Consider the following 22,190-nt stretch of genomic DNA (forward strand, 5'->3'; position numbering starts at 1 on the left):
ATATCCCTTGTTGAGTGTTGAAAATATGAAAATATGTTGATTAATTGAGGCCCATGCATAGGCCTATAAGCTCTATTCTAAACTTCTATTTTTCTATATGAAGCCTAGCCCTACTCAATGAATTAGACTACATAGGCCTACTTCCATACCCTAACTTAAACAATAGGTCAATTTCGGTTTTGCTCAACTTTTTGGTTGGCTATAATTACATTATTTTCCGATTAGTATAAAGTTCATGTTCAGGTTAATTCATTTTATTTGAGGTCCTACCTAACAATTTGATGGCAATCGCCTACTCAAACACTTTAAAGGCTATAAATTAGGTAAATACTTATGACTAGGCTAACGGTGCAATGTGTTCTCTGATCCCCAGATTCAGACATCTTCGACTGTGTTCGTTAAATGAAGTCAAACGTGTATGGAAACTGTAGCTTAGGTTTGAACGAATAGCCTACTAAATGGAGACTATAATTGACACCATTTATTTCAAGAGAAATAAATACAAAACTAAAACAGCCATTTGTAATTTATTTTGTATTTATTTCACCTTTATTTAACCAGGTAAGCTAGTTGAGAACAAGTTCTCATTTACAACTGAGACCTGGCCAAGATAAAGCAAAGCGGTGCGACACAAACAACAACACAGAGTTACACATGGAATAAACAAGCGTACATGATGCTGTAGGGATCAAGAGAACTAGGATAAACTATTGCACATGAATGTGATCTATAGCCTATGTTCTATTTAGACATAGGACATTTCCTTTAGGCCTGTATTGTCTCCTAGTCTCCTCATACAATTTACCTTACCATGACTTTAGGCTATTGATTAAGAGCACTTTAACACTGAAATATTGTATGACAGATCAGCTGATAACTGAAACGTGCACACATCCAATCTGCTTTCCTTCACCTCTTTGGCGTATTACATTTGAGGAACGTTGCTCCCATTGTTCATTTATTTTCATTCTGCACATGTTCTGCGTTTAATATCTGGCGACATATGTTTTTAAAGACCGAATAATCCGAGTAATTGATCCACCGCGCTAAAGCCACCATTTTCCCCTCAAGAATTTTCAGAAGTGGACGCTCCTCCTACTCACCTAGCAACCGCGGGTACGTAGCAACGGCTAACCCAATGGGCTTTCTCTAAATGGTTCCACTGACTGCGGTTCCTAGGCAACGCATGATTTCTTTGATGACGTCTTTTCTGTGCAGGAGTATTATGGGCTGTCTGGAATTCACTCTGCGAGACAGCGGAGAAAAATATCTAGCGTTCACCACCAAGCTTTAGTTAACGGTAGCTGGATTGAAGTAAACATGGAGCTGTCTGCAGTTGGGGAACGGGTTTTCGCAGCCGAATCTATCATCAAACGCCGAATAAGGAGAGTATGTGAAACACATTTTCCTAACTTGCATAATCTATTTTGACTGCTGTTCCATAACGAAGCGTTATTTTCTATATTTCTGATGACACGCAGGGTCGAATGGAATACCTTGTGAAATGGAAGGGCTGGTCACCGAAGTAAGTTGCGTTGAATTTAATGCTAGAGAATCTTGCTTCTACATGGATGTTGCTGGCTGCTAGCTGTAGCGTTCGCTTGCTAGCTAGGTGCCATATGCTAGTGACAAAGTCAGCGCAGCACGCTTGCAGTGTTAGCAAGCTAGCTAACGTTAGCCCGTATCTATGCTTGCTTTCCCAATGTGGTGGAAAACTAACCCCTGTCAATTGTATTTTTCTCCATAGATTCAGCACTTGGGAACCGGAGGAAAATATCTTGGACTCCCGCCTCTTCGTCGCTTTCGAAGAGAGGTAAATTGTATGGATATGGGCCTGTTCATGTTGTACATTCATTGCATGCAATGTTAGCAGCACAGCAAAATAAAATGCATCCGTCACGCAAGTCGCCTATTGCACTTCGCTCTCTTGATACTCAAAATGGGTGTCTTGCTGTTTCAGAGAGCGCGAAAGGGAACTCTTTGGGCCCAAAAAGAGAGGCCCGAAACCGAAGACATTCCTGTTAAAGGTAGCTATGTTGATATGCATGCATTGTTGAAAATAATCCATCCAACACGCAATGAAATCTACTGAATTTATGGCTGCATGATTGGACACGATTTCTAGCATGTGGCATGTAAACATACCAGTCTCCACCCACTATGTATCCACAGGGTCTTCATCTGGTTAATTAATAAATAGCTGTTGTTGCACTGACACGTGAATGTGCAAGTTTGAAGGATCCACATGTCACGTTTTCCCATGAGAATCACCTTTTGTGTACTGGTATTAAGGCAAAATCATATTTAGTGCTGGATGTGTATTTGTGGAGGTGTGAATGTGTATTTAGGGAAATTAGTTAGTTAAGCTGGTGCTAATGGACCTCGATTTTGTTTTACCCTAATTGAACCCAATCATGGTAAATTGTTTTGGATTGACATGTAGCCAAATTGATCAATAAACATGCCAGGTTAATTGTTTATATTTCGAAATGAACTCAATGTAGGCCTACACGTGTGGCACATAAAATGTGCTTATAAAAGCGAGGGTTCATCTATTCAGGCGTGCATCGATTATTCGGCACGGTTAAAAGTTATTACGTTTTGACGTGTAATAATCAGTAAAGCAATCGTTATAGCTAATACCAAACGTTTGTATGAGATTGGTTTTGAATGAAATCTTAAACTCTGAAGACGTCATCAAACGAATGCACCAGGCTTTACCGAGAGCCGACTATGAAAATTACTTAATACCAGCATCTTATTTAGAGTGCAGGTTCTCTCCCAGGCCTGTAAATAGCTGTTTTCAAACTGAGCTGAAAAGACATTTATAACAAGTAATTATTGTGAAAATGTAAAAATGCTAACAAACTGATGTAGCATGTAAATTCTTCAGGGGATATTATGCCAAGTGAAGATTTTGTCTTTTGTCTACTGTCTTCATTTATAATTGTATACATGTATTGTTACAATTATACTCTTTGTTATAACATTGTTTTGCTAATTGCAAGTGCACATTATTTATTAAGCCATTATAAAGCTGCTGGCATACTCGTATTATATATCTATAATGACAAATAAAGAGTATCCTCAACTGGCATTTTAAATCTGTCCTTATGAAAGAGAACATTATACCCACTGAAATTGGAGCAGTGGAAAAACATTGCCCATATTGCCATCAGCAATAGCCTACTTTCAATTTTCCATCTTTGTTCTTGATAAGATTTTCCCCAATTCAAAAGTGGTTATTCTCTGGTTTCCTTCCCCATTTAGGCTCAAGCTAAAGCTAAAGCCAAATCATACGAGTTCAGGAGCGATGCGGTCCGGGGGATACGCATCACCTACCCGACCCCAGAGCCTGTCATCACCCCCAGAGCCCGAGAGGGGCTGAGGGCCGTGGTCCCCACCATCTTTCCACCCAGCACCGTCAACAGGGGTGAGAGTGTGCGGGTCAGGCCCCCAGAACCAGTCCGAGAGCACCGTCAACCAGTCCTCCAGAGGCCCCCAGGCCCCGATGGCTTTGTGATTGTCCCCAAGAAGAGAGGGCCCAAACCCAAGCTGCGATTTAAGGACAATCCCTTCAATGCTACTTCTGCCGCCACAGAGCCCCACAAGAGGAGGGCAGAGGAGCAGGCGACATACGGCCCACTCAAACTGGCCAAGCTGGGCCTGTCTGGTGGTGAAGAGAGGGGGTCTGAGATGAGGGGGATTAAACTAGCCCACAGGCACCAGGTGGAGCTGGGTGGTTATCCCCACAAGCAGATGAGGCCCGTGGCTAGTGGGAGCACACAGCAGCACTACGGCCCAGACAGGGGCTTGTTGCACTCACACAGAATAGGCTCTGACTCCCAGGCCTGCAGGACTAAAGAATGCCCCTCAAATTACTTATCCCCTCCACACCTAAAGCACCTATCCAAAAAGAATGTGCATCAACCCAGCGAAGAGCTTCCACAGAGGGGGAAGCCTTCACTCATCGCCAAAATCCCTGTGTCACGGATCCTGGGCCAAACAGACGAAGTGACTTGGAAGCCTTGCATGAACAACGCGGAGAAGGTTCTGGTGACTGATGTGACCACAAACTTTTTGACAGTGACTATCCGGGAGAGTAGCACAGATCAAGGATTCTTCAAAGATAAAAGATGATTGGCTCTGATTTTAATTGTCTTCAGCTGTCTCTCTCTGTCAATCTTCTATCAAATTATTTGGAAAAGTCCAGACTTTATAGTGTCATTTATCAGTCAGATTTTTTATGTAATGTATAAAAGAAAATTGCGGGATTGTATGTGCAGATGTGTATAAATATAATATAGTTGGAAGTCTATTAAAAGTAACGACCAAAATAAAGGAAGTCCATTGAAGCTAATCACCACCCATAGGCTATTTGAAAGAGTTGCATGCCTTGTGTACAGCATTTACTTGTTTACAAATAGCTTTCAGTTTTCAACGATCCACTTTTGAACTAACAGTATACGTTGTCAGACAGGCTATATTTATGTCAAGCTAGTACCTTTTTAAATGTTAGAGGTATAATGTGGGCGCATTTGTCATTCGATTTCACATGTCCAATGACGAACAAATAAATATGGGGAAATCCTAGGCCATTTATAGTGTGAACTATTAGTTCCAGGTCATGCCATTTCATTTTGAGGTGTAGCTCTACCCTATTCATTTCAAACGTTTATCAAGCACTTCTTTGGAAGGTTTAATAAAAAGTGAATCAAATCTATGTCTTGTTGACCTACATGTCCTCTATAAGAGTCTATAGAGCCTTTACAATGCTATAGGCCAGCAGATGTCGGGTCTTGTTTCCAGATTTGATAAGCTGTTAATAAAAATGGGAAAGGTGCTTGATGTTTATGACGCCGTCTTTGGTCGAAGAACGTATATTGACATATTATACATACGGTCTTTCTGTTGACATCTGTGTTGGACATGTACATGAAGTGCTTTCAATGTAACAGGATGATCACAACCTGATGTCACAGTTTGCTTTTGAGATGCTTTCCAGTAAACTCGTTGATATTGTCTCTGTTTCCGGTTGTCATGATTTCTTCCTTCCGATTTTCAGATTCATGGTTTGCCTTGGCTGTGAAAAGGACTGATGGTAATTGCAAATGTGCTTTAATGGAATTACAGGTTTCAGAGATCTTTTGGTGACATGGGATTTTTTGATTTAAGAAGTTGCTTTAGTTTGCATGTTTCCGTTGTCTTAATTTCAAATAGTGTAAAGAATAACTTTGACCATATTTCTGATTTATAGGCCAACTGCAGGAATAGGCTTTGCCGTGGTTCGTAATGACATTTTCTTAGCAATATGGTAGTGTCAATTATAGCAGAGAAATAGGTCCTATTTTTCATTGAGATTAGTGTGTTTTGGCAACGGTCCACAAAGGCCTAGACCTTGATTTATATATTTTGTAATGATTCAGATAGTTCCAAAACATATCAGGACGCAACTCAAATCTATAGCCCTATCTGCGTTCATTAAAAATACAATACTAACTTCACTGTCTTATTTTTATTAAAATGACAAAGATTGCTAAACGAATAGGGTAGTTGGGACTCAGAGACAGCTGATAAAGCATTTTAATAAGAGTTTTTTTTTATTGAATTCTATTTAAATGTAATTGTGCTGTCCTCAGAGGTCGTCCTGTAAGCTTTCCACAGAAACAATCGCAGCCTACAATTATTTTAAGTGGTTGACATTGGGCCTACAGGAAAATTTTAATTGTTCTTTTGCAAAATTATATTGGCCTTCAACTTTTCTCAAATCGTAAACCAATGCAATCGAGCGCCCATCGGTATCTGCGGAATGGACACGCTGGTTGTGTGGGGTCACAAGGTAGGTAGGCCTGTGTTACCAAACATGTCATCAGAACTATAATAGATTGCCTACGAAATATATAATGTGTTATAACCTGCTATTACCCTTATGTCTGACAGGAAAGCATCTGCCTGACAAAAGACTCTGGTCATTTCTGTATAGGCGATGGCTTAATTGTATGATCAATTTGCATGACTGTTGCGTGCTTACTCTGTTTATTTGACTTGGTTGGTTCCAGTGGCCTATTTGTACGCCTATCGGTGCATTCGTTTTGCAGAATCATTCGATGATGCTCGCATGCCACATGCAGATAGTAATTGAACAATCTGACTATTGATAGGCTACAGTGCAATTTCTCCAGATGAAACACACGTCGGGTGTTAGATGTTGTCATTGAATCATGGGGACATAATACAATAAAATAAAAGTTTCCAACAAATTTGACCAAATGCATCAATAATTGTTCGATATTTTTGACAATCAATCAGCCTAAACATCAATAGCACATTTCTTAAATTGCGGGTAAAATGTGTGCGGGTTCAGTCGCATACCGCCATATATATTATCAGCTTAATGATATATTACGCAATGTTAAAAATAATTTGTACGACATTCACTTCGGAGAATAACTGGATTTGTTATTGTCTGGATATATTTACTCCCTTCACACGTCCAAAACTGCGTAGGATTTAGCCTAGTGCTCCGGGTTATTCAGTTTAGCTGCGATAAAGCGTTGAATACTTTGTATCAAATAATTCCCCTCTTTCCTTTCACAAGTTGTTATTCATTGTGGTCAATAGCATGCCGTTCATCTGTAGAGCCTCCTGCGCGAGAAAGTAACAGCACAGTGCAGAGTCACACAGTGAACTCGAGGGAAGGGCACTGTCTTAAATTGCCCAAACATCAGTAAACTACGATAGTAACCCCGGGTCAGCAGCGGGGTCAACCCACATGACCAGTTCACAGTTCCTCTTTCTTAGTTTTTATTTTATCTAAAGAAGTCCAACTGAAGTCCTGCTTCAAAACTGAAGAAAGAAAAACACACCACGTTTCCAGCATTTTAAAAATTTGATTAGATTATTTATTCAATTATTGTTATTTAAACATTGTTTTACATAATACAATGTATAATGTCTCATAACTGTATCAACATATAAACGGATCATGTATCCTCTATGATGTTAACATCATTTAATACATTTCCTATACGCTAATGTTGCTGGAATAAGCTGTGGACATCTCTACTGATGGACACTAATGTTCCCTGCTGAGGCTTCATCATGAAATGCATGTGATAGAGTTACACTCCGAGCTTCACCCTCATATCATCATCATCATTGTCGACATCATTCTTGCCGTCAGCGCCCTCCGCCACAAGTTGTTCTCCTGTAGACAAAAAAAATGTATCTAGAATCAGTTTACCCTAATCCCAATTCTAACTATAACCAATCAGGAGGAAATACAAAACTGATCAGCGTCAAAAGGCAACTTCATCCTATAGGCTAATTATGGGTGATGTACATTGTGTTCAATAGGCAGGAAACAGAATATTGTCCGAAATGTAGTGATATTATGTACTTTCTAGTACTTTTTTTGTTACACAGCATTTTGCTACTCTGTTCCCTACTGAACATGACTCGGGGGACCCAAGCAGGCATGTTTTATGGTTGTGCCGGACAGACAGTGACCTGGGCTGTGAGGAGTCAAGGCGAGGTCACTGGGGGTTAGACAGGGTGTCCGTAGTTCCTGTCACAGCGGGGGTAGCAGTGGGGGTTCAGCCAGTGTTCCAGGTTGGTCTCCTGGGCCCTCTGATCCAGAACCTGCATGTGGAGCAAGTGCTCCTATACAGGGAGAGGGAGAGGGAGAGGGAGAGAGAGAGAGAGAGAGAGAGAGAGAGAGAGAGAGAGAGAGAGAGAGAGAGAGAGAGAGAGAGAGAGGGGGGGGGGGGGGGGGGGGGGGGGAGAGAGAGAGAGAGAGACGTTCATTTATCAAGCCATAAGCAGCTCTCATTATCATATCAAAACAGAAGAAATTACAGGGTAACCGTTAAGTGAACTATTTTTTATGGATTCTTAGAAGGATGAGCACACCGCTGCAGGTTTCTAATTGTGCCCTTTCCACTTTGAACTTTACCCTCATTGGCTCATCGGGGTGGCCGGGCTTCTGCCTCTTGGTCCGCAGAAGTTGCTTAGCATAGCTCTCTTTGATGATTGGGTTTGCATCTGGCGATAGAGAGAGAAAGCATTTCAAGACATCCATATCCCTTCGTTTTCATAGAGCTGACTGTGCAGCATCACTGTTTGCCTACGCAGGTTGGCATTTATTGTCATACGTTTTGCCCTGGAGGTAGCTCTGCAAAGTGGTCACTAGCTGGCAGAGCCACAAAGTCATACAAAGTCATGGTTTTGTGGTCATGTGCGGCAAAGAAGGACAAAGGTAAATTGCAGTTGGTCCAGAACAAAGCAGCACGTATCGCACTTAGATGTACACGGAGGGAAAGTGTCAGTATCATGCATGTCAGTCTCTCCTGGCTCAAAGTTGAGGAGAGATTGACTGCATCACTATTGGTCTTTGTGCGAGATATTGATGTGTTGAAGGTACTGAGCTGTCTGTTCAAGCAGTTGGCACACAGTTCGAACACCCATTGGTACAACACAAGTCATGCAACCAGAGGTCTCTTCACGGTCCCCAGGTCCAGAACAGAGGCTGGGAAACACACAGTATTAAATAGAGCCATGACTACACGGATCTCTCTGCCACCCCAGGTAAATCAAGCTGGCAATAAACCCGTTTCAAAAAACAGATAAAAGGACTCCTTACTCCACAAAGGGAACTGTGAATCGACACAGTCATTTTATATATATTGTATTGTAATTTGCACTGTACTATTTATTAGACCTAGATATTGTGTGTATGTACTGATACAGTGCATTCAGAAAGTTTTCAGACCCCTTGACTTTCTCCACATTTTGTTACGTTACAGCCTTATTCTAAAGTTGATCAAATATTTTTTTCCACAGCAATCTACACACCATACCACATAATGACAAAGCAAAAACATGTTTTTAGAAATGTTTGTCTATATAATGTCTCACAGTTGTCAGAGCAAAAACCAAGCCATGAGGTCGAAGGAATTGTCCCTAGAGCTCAGAGACAGGATTGTGTCGAGGCACAGATCTGGGGAAGGGTACCAAAAAATTTACTCCTTAGTAAAAGGCACAAGACAGCCCGCTTGGAGTTTGCCAAAAGGCACCTAAAGACTCTCAGACCATGAGAAACAAGATTCTCTGGTCTGATGAAACCAAGATTGAACTCTTTTGCCTGAATGCCAAGCGTCACGTCTGGAGAAAACCTGGCACTATCCCTACGGTGAAGCATGGTGGTGGCAGCAGTCAGGATCGAGGCATAGATGAACGGAGAAAAGTACAGAGAGATCCTTGATGAAAACCTGCTCCAGAGTGCTCAGTTTCTCAGACTAGGGCGAAGGTTCGCCTTACAACAGGACAACAACCATAAGCACACAGCCAAGACAACGCAGAAATGGCTTCGGGGCAAGTCTCTGAATGTCTTTGAGTGGCCCAGCCAGAGCCCGGACTTGAACCCGATCAAACATCTCTGGATGTGGAAAAAGTCAAGGGGTCTGAATACTTTCCAAAGGCACATACAGTGCTATGTGTAGGCTATGTGTGACATTTTAAATGTATGTATTTCAGTCCTTGACGAATAATGTTCTGTACTATGTATAATGTCATGTTTCATGTGGACCCCAGGAAGAGTAGCTGATGCTTTTACAGCGGCTAATGGGGATCCTAATAAATTCCAAATACCCCCCAAAATTGGATTTTAAACATAACCTTAACCATAACCTTAACCACACCGCTAACCCTAACTTTAAAGCCAATTTTGACTTAGCAGCTGGTCCATCTAGCAGAAAATTGCTCAGTTCTGCCTCCAGGGCAAGATTCATGACAATGAGCGTCAACCTTCATTTGGCTACATCTATCTCAAACGAAAATATTGCAACCATCAGTGACATAGGGTACTTTGTGCACAATATACCAAAAACAATATTCTTGTCATTTTCCTGAAATCAGTCATTATTTGTCACCCAGTCTTTCCTCCTGTATCTATCTGGTTGCTCTTGACTTTTATAACTCAAAACACAACATTAACCTACATTTCCAGACTTGCCATTTCAGTTGCAGCCATTAAACAGGAAGAAAAACTTGCATTCGATTTCGAACAGTCAACAACAACCCCCTCATCACACACCCAGCGTGTGCAGGATATAGGGGAGAAGCTGCTGTTTGTTTGGCTAGTACATGTTGAGCCGTGTACTCTCTAATGTACCAGGCTGAGGATGCAGATCAACCAAATGGCACCCTATTCCCTATATAGTGCACTGGGCCCTGGTCAAAAGTAGTGCACTATATAGGGAATAGGGTGCCATTTGAGATGCAGACCTAGTCTCATAGAGCTCTGTCTCTGTCTGTCCCCCAGCAGCAGCAGAATATCATTAGGAGGCTGTTTTTTGGTGGAGCAACAAAGTACCCATTCATTTCCCCCACTCTCCAGAGAGCCAGGCCAGCCCATGGAGCACGTGACCCCCAAAGGCCAACCTGCGAGGGGGTATTAAAATGAACCTGGCTGGCTCTGTCAACAGCGCCAGGCACACACAGCGACGTGGCAAAGCACCACCCAGGGCTCATTGCGATGATTTTGAAACTGCATTGATAATAGCTTAAAAACGGAAGTACATGATATTGTAATAGGGGGCAGATCAATACAGTATTTAAATGAGCTATGTGCATGCAGTTAAAACAATGATGTCATATTTGTTTGGTTTTACATGCACAATTATTTGTTTAGCTTATTTACATATTTTCATGCAATGTCTTCGTACAACAGAAATGTATTTAGTTTAATATTTACTAGTTACAATGACACAACACAATATTTGCTTTTCTGTGCATGACTGAATTGCATTTTTATTTTGTGAGTTTAATTATGCAGTAATTACTTTTCTTTATGCATGTAATTATTTGAGCATATAAATCACAGCATTAATTACTACATAACAACTGCATATTCATATTTTCTTAAAACAACATTTCTATTGCATTAAAATTGAGGGACAAATGCAAAAATAAACTTTTATCAGAGACCTCTAAAAGACTCACAAGCCACCAATAGGTTAATGAATACATTTTTCTAAAGGCAATTTACCTCTTCAAAATGAGCCTACCTGCTGTGTAGATGGTCAAGAGGACCAGACAGAGGGAAAATGCCACAAACTTCTTCATCTTGGTCTCAGCTCACCTGCCCGGCTACTTCTGCACTGAGACCCCAGTCCGTAGGAGATGAGGGGGTAAATTCTCCTCTACGTCACCGATCACCTCCCCAATCCAAATATTACAAAACTGGGTCACATAACTGAGAAAACATCTGTTGAGTGTCACTGTGCCTGCTGTTCTGGCATGAGACATTTATTTATTTGTATATTTATTTGGTGGTGATTATAGCATGCAATGTTCTTGTTTTTCATCAGTTTGAACTTTGATACCGTACTCAAATAGATTTTTCTTTTAGCATGACATCTGTATCGTTGCAGTTTTAGCGTCATGATTTCAAATTTGCAATGCTGATTCTATCCACTAGATGGCGCGCAAAACTCATTTTATACAGAGATAACTTGTCAAGGATTAATGGATGTGTTTTTCGCAAGGCAGTGGTTTTTTAAAGGCTGTTTTCTGTTTTGTCCTTGGTTTTTCGGAAACTAGGCCATGTGCCTTCAATACAAAGTGATTTCCGTAGCAGGTTAGAATAGCATTTTCGCTAACCATAACCCTTTCCCAACCTTAACCTCAGTATCCTAACCTCCTTCGTAAATTATCCAAACCTGCTTCAGTATCGAAGTGCCGTGAAAATAGTGTTTTGGCCTTATCACTGTTTGGATTGCAAGATTTTATGACAGTTTACCTAGTTTTTAACAGTCATTCCAGCCAAATGTAATGTAATAAAGTTATTGTTCAACTTCTTTCTATCATCATGTAGAAATGCCCAAATAACGTGTCTACTTTTCCTAAATTTTAAGATTTAAGAATTGACGGGTAACATCCTATAGGCCTAATAGGACTATCAGTGAATGTGAAGCTCTGTCTGCGTTTATAATATAAATATTTTATGTAGATGTGTCTTGATGCCTTTAAGGCAAATGTTAGTAATACTATTTTAATATACTGAACAAAAAGCTCTAAATCAAAAAAAGAAGAAAAAAAAGAAAAGCTGTAAATCTTTCCCCTCAACAAACTGTTTTTCTTATTCAGTTGCCAGAGTCAGCTGAGCACTACGTAAAAACGTACGTCATGGTTTACGTTAGCATATTGGCCAATTAAAACGGACGACACTATTAATAATCGGCGCGTTCGACATTGCAGCCCGCTTTACAGACGACTCGATACTGACTGATCTACAAATCACATTGCATCATAAATAACCATAGAGAATGATATAGGCTTCTAGTGGGCAAAGAGCTATTAGCATGGGCAGCGCCATTGAGGGCTTCCACCATTTTAATGTAGTCAAGTGGGTGGGACTTAATTGGCTCATCCCTCCTAGTGACCCTTTTGGAGTTATGTCCAACCGGGTCATCAGGGGGGGATCAGCCAATCGGGAAGAAGAAAATGGACTACTTCAAAATGGAGATAGCCTCAATGGCGCTGCCCATGTTGGCACAGACGCTATAATAGCACAGATACAAATTTGAGTCCTATATCTATCTCTATGTAAATAACTGCTCAATATTGTTTGCAGATCAGTCAGTCAAAATGTACCCATGATACAACACGGTTTTGACGCGCTTGAACACTGCGATTAGGTGGGAAGGCCACTGTTTGCAATTGGACATATGTTTTATCGACGAATCTATTGTTTAGTCGTGTTATTGATATAGTAATGAAGCTGTCACGTCAATGCAACCTTTAATATTATAAATGCCTGTGCATGCGTTTCGGTGTTTAATATTATTATTATTATTTATTTTTTTACAGACTGGATTATTAGCTTTTAATGTAGTCATTGCTGGAGAGGTGCGGAGCACATCAGGTGCCCAGTAACTATATCTAGCATAGCTTCTGATAACAACAACGGTAAGCTAATCATTCAAATGTTGGTGGTCGTCGTCTAGCTACGTCTTTTGTACACAAAAAAATCACGGCAGTCATTGTTTACAATCTCGCTCGAGCCTTATTTTGTGCGTTATTTCGCAACACGAGAAGGTTGTCATTTTCTCGTAGCTATTGCATGGACATCATGATGCGCGCGCCCTGCGCACAATGTTTATATCGGTGAATTCTCGTGATATTCTATGATTTGATTAGTTTATTCACGTTAATACCAACCACTCTTCCTCGGATGTCTATGGAGGGGGACGAGGGAAACCGTGACCAATCGTCACGGGAAGAGTGGACACTCCTGTTTTGGACCTCTCTCGCTGTCGTAGTGCCCGTGATCATAACATTGTGGTGCAGTGTCCAACGCTCCAAACGGAAAATACACATGAAAGACTTCTTCCGCAAGAGCAAGCACGGTTGGCACTGCACCGACCTGTTCAACAAGCCCATCTACTGCAGTGTATGCCAACAACACATTCTACAAGGGGCGTTCTGTGACTGCTGCGGAGTGTGCGCCGACGAGACATGCCTGCGTCGGGCCGACCGGAGCCTTGTTTGCAAAGAGATTATGGCTCCGTCCCAAACGGATGGGACACTAGAGCACCGCTGGGTCCGGGGAAACGTCCCTCTCTGCAGTGTCTGTGCGGTCTGCAAGGAGCAATGTGGGAACCAACCGAAGCTGTGTGACTTTAGGTAATATTATTTTGCTTCTAGGCTGTCGTTTTTGTGTGCGAGTTAATGTCTGCCACATTAACCAAAGTGAAGCCCAGCGGGATGCGAAGGCGTTAACTTTTGTCTGGTTTTGGCACGAAAGACGGAGAGGGTGCTATTTGTAATGTTTCAATCATGGGGAAGCTGAAATTGCTTTATTTACAAATTGACAGGAATTAATATCATGTCCTTTTCCTTTCACGTACAATTCTTAACCAGCTCTCTGTCCACCTTTTGCCTTGACATTACAGTGAGCTCCACATAAATTGTGCTTGATCCACTGATGGGTGTGTGTTTGTCCCTTGGCAGGTGTGTGTGGTGTCAGACAATGGTGCACGACGACTGCAAGGCCAGCCTGCCGGACGGGGAGCGTTGTGAGCTGGGCGAGTTCCGCAGCCTCATCATCCCCCCTCACTACCTCCACCAAGTCAACAAGCTCCGCCGCAGGCACCCCGATGAGTACAGCAAGGTCATAGGTCACACCCAGGGAGGGGTCAGTGTCTGGGGTTAGGGTGTCACGAATGGTGGATCGGGACCGACTGTTTGGTTGCATTACTAGCGACTACCAGTCCCTCTTGAGTCAGGTTAGAAGACTGGGCTGTGGCTTGAAACAGGTTTCGTTTACTTTAATTTTAACTGAAAGGTTGCTGGATCGAATCCCTGAGCTGACAAGGTAAAAATATGTCGTTCTGCCCCTGAACAAGCAGTTAACCCACTGTTCCCCGGTAGGCCGTCATTGTAAATACGAATTTGTTCTTAACTGACTTGCCTAGTTAAATAAAGGTTAAATTAAACAAATGTAACTGTGTGTCTAGCTGGCGTCTGCCTGCGGGAGCAGCTGGACTCCAGTGCTGGTCCTGGCCAACACTCGCAGTGGGAACAACATGGGGGAGGCTCTGCTTGGAGAGTTCCGCACCATCCTCAACCCTGTCCAGGTCAGTCAGTCCTCTGTGTAGCATCCTGTAGGAGCATATTATGGAATTATTAAGATGTCTAGGTCAAATTGAACTGGTGCACAGTAGGCAATCTTTTGAGTTAAAGTGATTGTGGAGGTGGTGCGGTGATGGTGGGATGCATAAACATCTCCCTCCCGTCCACCTTTTCCACTTTGTTTCCTCCCATATCATCCCTTTTCTGTCTGCTATCCTCTCCTTTCTTCTCTCCTCTCCTTTCCTCTCTCCTCTACTCGTCTCCTTTCCTTTCTCCTCCCCTCCTCTCTCAGGTGTTTGACCTGTCGGAGCTGCCTCCCTCCAAGGCCCTGCAGCTGTGCACCCTGCTGCCTCCAGGTAGTGTTAGGGTGCTGGTGTGTGGGGGGGACGGAACTGTGGGCTGGGTGCTGGATGCCATCGACACCATGAAGCTCAAGGTAAAGCTGTGTGTGTGTAACAGGACAGTGGCAGGAGCAGATGAGAGTCGTGCAGCTCTATGCCAGACCGTCGTACCTACTGTTGTTGTTGGTTATTATTGAATAAGACGTCTGTAGATGGCGTGCCTGTTTTAACATTTTCAGCTAGCTTGAAATGTTTCCGATGGAGCTATCTCGCATTAGATATTTTTTGATAGCTCAAACGGTTGGTACGTTGTGAAGGAGGGCTGTCACGTGTGTTTGTGAGCAGAGGATTTTTATTTATTTATTTACCTTTATTTAACCAGGTAGGCCAGTTGAGAACAAGTTCTCATTTACAACTGCGACCTGGCCAAGATAAAGCAAAAACAACAACACAGAGTTACACATAAACAAACGTACAGTCAAGAACACAATAGAAAAATCTATGTACAGCGTGTGCAAATGTAGAAGAGTTGGGAGGTAAGGCAATAAATAGGCCATAGAGGCGAAATAGGATCACTGGTTTGATCCCGTTATGGGGACAGGGACAGCGGAGGAAGATATTTTAGCAGCACCATGTTTCACATGTGTGTATTGGTCTCCAGGGCCAAGATCAGTTCATCCCCAGGGTGATGATCCTGCCCCTGGGTACGGGGAATGACCTGTCCAACTCCCTGGGCTGGGGGTCTGGCTACGCCGGGGAGATCCCTGTGGAGCAGGTGCTCCGGAACGTCCTGGAAGCAGAGGTGGTCAAGATGGACAGGTCAGTGGCGAGCCAGAGGAAGTAATGTAGCCTGCTGTGCTAATGCTACGAAGCTTAAGTAATGTGGCCTGCAGTGCTAACGCTATGAAGCTCAAGTCATGTAGCCTGCTGTGCTAATGCTACGAAGCTCATGTAACGTAGCCTTCTGTGCTAATGCTACGAAGCTCAAGTCATGTAGCCTGCTGTGCTAATGCTACGAAGCTCAAGTCATGTAGCCTGCTGTGCTAATGCTACGAAGCTCATGTAACGTAGCCTTCTGTGCTAATGCTGCAGAGCTCAATATCCCTAGTTCCATTTGTGTTGTAACATGGTTGTAAATGATCCAGTATGACATTTTTATCTCCACATGTCCTAACAGGTGGAAAGTTCAGGTAGCCTCAAAGGGGCTCTACTTTCGTAAGCCAAAGGTGAGTTGCATTTCACCCTCTCTAAGACCCTCTTTTGATCTTGTCCACTTGCCTTGCATTTTGATATAATTCAGCAACACATACTATATTCAGTGTGTGGACCATACAGGAATCACACCTATAACTCTGGTGTTGCCACTGCCAGAACCATGCTGCAACCAAGTGATCCATTGCGATCATGGGGCTGTTCCAGAAAGCTGTATCAATGAGTAAACCAGCTAACTGTCCAAAATTGCTTGAAACAACTTATTTTTATGAAAAAGGACTTAAAATTGACGAGGTATAATTGACTCGACAAACAACAACCAATATACAAATTCAGCGTTTTTTAATTAACCAGAAAAACAAGTTCTATGGTTGTTTATCAAACGTTAGCTGGTTGACTTAATAATCCTGCTTACTGGAATAGCCTACGTGATTGATTATTCACTGTTTATACCCTTGATTTGCTCACTAAAGGACCTCCTAACTCGTGTGTCCTATTCTCATCAGGTCCTGTCCATGAATAACTATTTCTCAGTGGGCCCGGATGCCCTGATGGCTCTCAACTTCCACACCCACCGTGAGAAGACTCCCTCCTTCTTCTCCAGCCGCATCATCAACAAGGTCAGTCGGCCAAAGACGCGTCTGAAAATATTCACAAACATATGCAAATGTCTTCACGTGGTTGAATTTACATACAGTATGAGAGGAAATATACAGGGTGGTTGCTTGAGTGTAATGGTCGACACATCAATTTGGAAAGAATTCTTTAATGCTACTTTTCTCTCTTAGTCAAATAAATTTGGAAATGCTTTTACTTAGGTCCCGTGTGGCTCAGTTGGTAGAGCATGGCGCTTGCAACGCCAGGGTTGTGGGTTCATTTCCCACGGGGGGACCAGGATGAATATGTATGAACTTTCCAATTTGTAAGTCGCTCTGGATAAGAGCGTCTGCTAAATGACTTAAATGTAATGTAAATGTACTTACTGAATATTAATTATGTGGTTAGTTGTTCTATAAATGGCTGATTCAGAATAGTCTAGGAGTGGTTATTTGGGTGAAAATGTAATAAATATTTGAATTCGTTCAAACATGACCTGCTTTTGATAACGCGTGTCCTTTGTCCATATTACTTTCCCCTTTATAACGGTCAAACTGTTGCCTTTCCTTCTAGGCTGTATATTTCATGTATGGCACCAAAGATTGCTTAGTTCAAGAATGCAAAGACCTGGATAAGAGGATTGAGGTAAGGTGTGCACAAAGACACACACAAATAACACACAGGCAGACACACACAGTGGCCTCAGGCAACGACTCTCATGTCTATTGTGCACTCTTTCACCTCTATGCCTCTGGAAGAATTTAATAGAATGTTCCGTTGCCTTGGTAAATGTCACAAACTTAAAATGAACTCAAGCATTCTTTGTGCGTTGTATAATCCTTGGATGCCTCCTTGAACTAGCAGATACTCCTATAAGTTAGTAATATTGTGTGTGTGCTCCCACAGTTGGAGTTGGATGGAGAGAGAGTGGCCCTGCCCAGTCTGGAGGGCATCATCGTGTGTAACATCGGCTACTGGGGCGGAGGCTGTCGTCTGTGGGAGGGCATGGGAGACGAGCCCTACCCCCCTACGCGGTGAGCACCACTGGCTCACACAGGACTTTAGACAATACAGAAATGGAGACAATAAAGGCTTCGAAAGCCCTACCATCAGACGGACGATGTCCATTGAAAAGTTGTTTGTGTATTATCACTGAAAGCATAACTCAAGATCACATTGTCCTTTTTTGTGACGCCTTCATATACTCTATATTAGACCTTTTAGAGATGCTTCAGAAATCATTCATAAGCTAATGTCATGCGATCTAAAGGGTGATTGGTGAAGCATATATCTAGGCCTTATGAAGCCTTTATGAATGCTCTATAAAGCTTTTCTAAGGTGTTGTTTTCTAAGTGTTTTTCTTTCTCCTGTCCTCTCTCCCAGGCTGGATGACGGGCTGCTGGAGGTGGTGGGTGTGTATGGCTCCTTCCACTGTGCTCAGATCCAAGTCAAGATGGCCAACCCGGTGCGGCTGGGCCAGGCCCACACAGTCAGGGTGAGGTTACAGCACCATCACCACCACTTGCTGTTTATCTCCACAGTGTGAGAGGACCGCAGTGGTGTACTGGACACACTCTGTGTGTCCATCCTGGTTCTGTCATTTTGACCTTAGCTGAATAGATACAGTACCGGTTTGAATGGCCATCTTTTATAAGTAACGGGGTCATTTGCTAGTTTTGTCTTTTTAAAAGTGGTTAGTTCATGTACAGTAAATGTCAATGTACTTAAAATATGTTTTTACTCTGCTCATCACTGTTCAGCTCTTCCAAAGTTTTTTTTTTTAATGAACCTTCTCTCTTTCCTTCTTCGCTTTTCTCCGCCCATCTCTCACCACCTCTCCCTTCCTATCTCTCTGTAGCTGGTGCTGAAGACGTCCCGGATGCCAATGCAGGTGGACGGGGAGCCGTGGGCCCAGGGCCCGTGCACCATCACCATCACCCACAAGACCCAGGCCTTCATGCTCTACCACAGCGCCGAGCAGACGGACGACGACGACGAATCCAGCACCTCCGAGGCTGAGAGCTCCGCCCCCCATGACTCTCCCAAGCCAGCAGGTCCCGCCTCTGCTCGTGCCTGAGCCCCCAAGTTCCACCACCTCAATGTTTCAACCATACCCCTCCTTTGTTCGTTGTAGTAAATGCTGATGACATAATGCCACGCTTGCACACTCCCCAGATGATGATATAAGCCAGAGCTCAGGCATATTCCCGCCTCGTGGTAAAGGAAGGGAGGGAGGGAGATGTTTCAGTGGAGGATGGGCTGTATATTTGCACTGATCCCTTGTTCTATAGTTATAACAGTTCTATAGTTTTAATAGTTTGGCAGTGTTTCCCAACATGGACCCCGTGTGTCCCTGACTCAGGAGGAAGCATTGACCTCGACACTCCAACTCCTACGATAGAATATATATTTATATTAGCAAGTCAATCGCTGAACGTTTGTTTTGTTTACTCTATTTCATGATGATGCACTGTTATTGCCATGTTGGACAGACTAGTTAGTGGTTATTAAGTCTTAAGAAAATGTTACTTGACTATATTTCTTAAAATGAGTTTATTAGGACTCCTAGTTAACCGTTCCTAGTGAAATATCTGTTGCTTATGAAGGATTTATTCACAGGTTTGATCATTTCGACCTTGTAATTTTTGGAGACAAAATGTCTACCACGATAATCCACTCAGTCTGTTAACGTACTCCTACTTTTTTTTTTTGCAATATTTTGTCCCTTTCTTGATTAGACCTCTCTTTGTGTTGGGCACTTAGTTGCACTGTAGGAATTACTCCGTAGGACGTAGTTAGAATTGTACCGTCCCTCAAAACCGACTGCTCAAAGTGTTCATAAGTATGGTTATGATATTACTCTGTCAGTATCTATTTTGTTTGTTGTCTACTATGGAAAGATTGTTTATTTCAAACACTTTGTCTTCATGCTGCTTAGCACTAGACAAACCGCTAGGTGACACCCTATGTTTGTCACTTAGAAATAGATTAGCATCTAGCCATTCTATTTCTATGGTGTGTCAACTGTCGTAATGTTTGTTACCACTGAATGTTTTAATGATCTGTGGTTGGGGTTTTTCTGCATCTCCGTCACCTTTCAGGAATAATGTCTTGCTGTTATGTCATTTTAGTGAGGTCAAAGTTGAGATATCAGAAGGTTTGTTACAGCCATAATATAAAGTTATAGGTGGCGTTCCAGGTTGTCTGTTATGTAGTCACCCTGCGCACCTGTCCCTAAGCACTTCTGCAGGTCCCTAGGCTTGTGGAACCAGTCTGATCACTGCGTTTGCCATTCTATTTCAAATCACGTGCAGTAGAACAGAATGGTAAACACAGCAATCAGATTGGTTCCACCAGGTTATTAGCCCCCCCCCCCCTACCCCTGTCCACATACTCTTATTCATTGTGATCTATAAGGGAAAAGTGATCCTAGATCAGCACTCCTAATCATCTGTGCAGCGTGACTGCAAAAAAATATGACCTGGAACGTCTCCTAAAAGTCTCGGTGCTTAAGAGATTAAGCCAGAACCAACTATATAACAGGAGGATTGTCAATGTTCATCTAAAGCTTCGGAGGTCCATAGTTATTAATATAATGCCAATGCTTGTGATATACAAGTGCTTACATTCCCTTTGTGTGTGTTAAGCCGTTGGGTAATCGTCTCGTTGCTTGAGGACACCCATTTTATGTGTATCTGCGCTTCTACTGTGTTTACAACAAACCTGAATGTTCTAGAAACAGGTCTGAGCATCTTAACTGTGGACAGAAATGTTATTTCAAACTGTATAGGTCAGGGGTATTCAACTCTTACCCTACGAGGTCCGGAGCTTGCTGGTTTTCTGTTCTACCTGATAATGAATTGCACACACCTGGTGTCCCAGGTCTAAATCAGTCCCTGATTAGAGGGGAACAATGAAAAAATGCAGTTGAACTGGCTTCAAAGTCCAGAGTTGAGTTTAAGGGGTATAGAGCCCCACACTGGAGGCATCATAATACCCATAAAACCTAGTGGTCAAATAGGGAAATGGTTCCAATTGTTTTTCCACCATTCATTTTTGCTATTTTAGAAACACTTAAGAGCTGTGTTTCCTGTAGGCTAACCCAGGCGTGACGTTTTGATAATCATGTAAATCTCTCTCGGGCAAGGTGACATCAATATATTCAGCTCCATTTACTCTCAGATTCGAAAATGCTAATTAGAGTCAAAGTAGACATGCAAAACTACAAATCCCTGCAAGCTCCTGCACGGCATCTCTAGCTGACACCTTTGCTAACAGGTATTGTGTCAATTTAAAACTTGCACAAGACCGTTCACAGAACTGTCAATTTAAATATATTCTGCCAATTTACTCATTACTACATTTAACTAAAATTAGATAAATGAATCCAGAGATTCTTACATGTCCTTCAATTCGACAGTCTCGTCCAGATCATGGCATTTGTAGTTCTTTATGATAGCCACATTAACAGCTAATTAACATTTCATTTTGGGGGGGTAAATACAGGCAAATATATTTATAAAGGTCACCTTTTCCTAGAGAGATTTACATGGTTATCAAAACATCACGCCAGGGTAAGTCTACACGAAACACAACCCTTATTTTAAGTGTTTCTAAAATCCCCTATGGGATTTGACCGCTAGGTTTTATGGGTATTATGACTCATACTGTGGTACTCTATTGGCTGTAAGGTTTTATAGAAATGTAACTGCATTGCTGGAGAAGAGCATGTACTGTATGCCACCGATTGTTCTCAACTAGATTGTCTTCAGATATTGAATGGTAATGGATAATCTTAGTCTTGGTAGTTTATGTCTACACTTAACGATGGAAGGAGACCGTGTGATAGTCTATTGCTGATACATTTTCCTGTAAAGTTTTGAGTGAAATTTACAGCGTACCATGAGGAACAGTATATTTGGAAATATATTTAGCTACACATTTAGTTTTTGCAGTCAAACCACTGTACATAAATGCACAAGATTGCTGTGGAAAGTGTCAAAGAAAACAGTTAGTCATAACAGCGCTTTACTGATGTAATGTAATGGAACGCATATGACTCCATTTTAGTCTCCATCTAATGGTACGAAATTTACCATCTTCCTGGCCATTTAAAAAGAAAAGATGGATAGAGAGATGGATAAAATAAGACTATTGTAAGCAAACAATTAATCACTTTAAAGCAATTAAAAACAGACAAATATGAAAATAATTGGCTTTACTGAATTTGCTACTACAGATGTTGAAACGGAAAATTTCACTGAATGTAATAAGCAATGTAAATTAGAATTTTGAAAACACCCATAATAAATATTTTCATATGTATTATGAATTTTGAATTTCATTGTTTTCTAATAAGTACATATTATTTCATTGTTAGTTTTGCAAGTATATAATATTGCAATA

The 22,190-nt window shown here is 42.0% G+C and overlaps 3 protein-coding genes across 4 annotated transcripts; 2 read left to right on the top strand and 1 right to left on the bottom strand.

Annotated features, from left to right (window-relative positions):
- Positions 1–1,243: 1,243 nt before the first annotated feature.
- On the top strand, positions 1,244–5,021 carry LOC120065702 (chromobox protein homolog 8-like). 2 transcript variants are annotated; one of them, XM_039016786.1, is made up of 5 exons: positions 1,244–1,389; positions 1,482–1,525; positions 1,748–1,813; positions 1,961–2,027; positions 3,271–5,021. In XM_039016786.1, the coding sequence occupies exons 1-5, from the start codon at positions 1,321–1,323 to the stop codon at positions 4,138–4,140; spliced, it is 1,116 nt and encodes a 371-aa protein (XP_038872714.1). In that variant the 5' UTR covers positions 1,244–1,320; the 3' UTR covers positions 4,141–5,021. The 2 variants fall into 2 exon arrangements, with proteins under 2 accessions (XP_038872714.1, XP_038872720.1); XM_039016792.1 differs by lacking the exon at positions 1,961–2,027 and having other exon boundaries at positions 1,272–1,389.
- Positions 5,022–6,905: 1,884 nt separating this feature from the next.
- Positions 6,906–13,461, bottom strand: LOC120065716 (uncharacterized protein C17orf67 homolog). The gene is made up of 5 exons (XM_039016805.1): positions 13,222–13,461; positions 11,067–11,217; positions 7,955–8,043; positions 7,510–7,662; positions 6,906–7,207 (listed from the first exon to the last, which is right to left on the bottom strand). Exons 2-4 carry the CDS (start codon positions 11,122–11,124, stop codon positions 7,546–7,548), a joined length of 264 nt encoding a protein of 87 aa, XP_038872733.1. The 5' UTR covers positions 11,125–11,217; positions 13,222–13,461; the 3' UTR covers positions 6,906–7,207; positions 7,510–7,545.
- LOC120065694 (diacylglycerol kinase epsilon-like) lies at positions 12,499–21,268 on the top strand. The gene is made up of 11 exons (XM_039016773.1): positions 12,499–13,686; positions 14,014–14,173; positions 14,520–14,639; positions 14,927–15,070; positions 15,637–15,794; positions 16,153–16,201; positions 16,694–16,807; positions 17,358–17,429; positions 17,691–17,818; positions 18,168–18,279; positions 18,643–21,268. Exons 1-11 carry the CDS (start codon positions 13,235–13,237, stop codon positions 18,859–18,861), a joined length of 1,728 nt encoding a protein of 575 aa, XP_038872701.1. The 5' UTR covers positions 12,499–13,234; the 3' UTR covers positions 18,862–21,268.
- The last annotated feature ends 922 nt before the right edge of the window (positions 21,269–22,190 follow it).

The sequence above is a fragment of the Salvelinus namaycush genome, chromosome 2 (genome assembly GCF_016432855.1).
Source record: "Salvelinus namaycush isolate Seneca chromosome 2, SaNama_1.0, whole genome shotgun sequence".
NCBI classification, from domain to species: Eukaryota; Metazoa; Chordata; class Actinopteri; order Salmoniformes; family Salmonidae; genus Salvelinus; species Salvelinus namaycush.

What these genes read in the sequence shown, in the direction of transcription:
- LOC120065702 (XM_039016786.1), top strand. Translation starts at nt 1,321, where the DNA reads ATGGAGCTGTCTGCAGTTGGGGAACGGGTTTTCGCAGCCGAATCTATC. An exon ending in TCAAACGCCGAATAAGGAGA is followed by an intron (nt 1,390 to 1,481) that starts GTATGTGAAACA and finishes GATGACACGCAG; the next exon opens with GGTCGAATGGAATACCTTGT. An exon ending in TTCGTCGCTTTCGAAGAGAG is followed by an intron (nt 1,814 to 1,960) that starts GTAAATTGTATG and finishes TTGCTGTTTCAG; the next exon opens with AGAGCGCGAAAGGGAACTCT.
- LOC120065716 (XM_039016805.1), bottom strand. Translation starts at nt 11,124, where the DNA reads ATGAAGAAGTTTGTGGCATTTTCCCTCTGTCTGGTCCTCTTGACCATC. An exon ending in CTTGACCATCTACACAGCAG is followed by an intron (nt 8,044 to 11,066) that starts GTAGGCTCATTT and finishes CTCTATCGCCAG; the next exon opens with ATGCAAACCCAATCATCAAA. An exon ending in ACCCCGATGAGCCAATGAGG is followed by an intron (nt 7,663 to 7,954) that starts GTAAAGTTCAAA and finishes CTCCCTGTATAG; the next exon opens with GAGCACTTGCTCCACATGCA.
- LOC120065694 (XM_039016773.1), top strand. Translation starts at nt 13,235, where the DNA reads ATGTCTATGGAGGGGGACGAGGGAAACCGTGACCAATCGTCACGGGAA. An exon ending in ACCCCGATGAGTACAGCAAG is followed by an intron (nt 14,174 to 14,519) that starts GTCATAGGTCAC and finishes CTGTGTGTCTAG; the next exon opens with CTGGCGTCTGCCTGCGGGAG. An exon ending in CCAGCCGCATCATCAACAAG is followed by an intron (nt 16,808 to 17,357) that starts GTCAGTCGGCCA and finishes CTTTCCTTCTAG; the next exon opens with GCTGTATATTTCATGTATGG.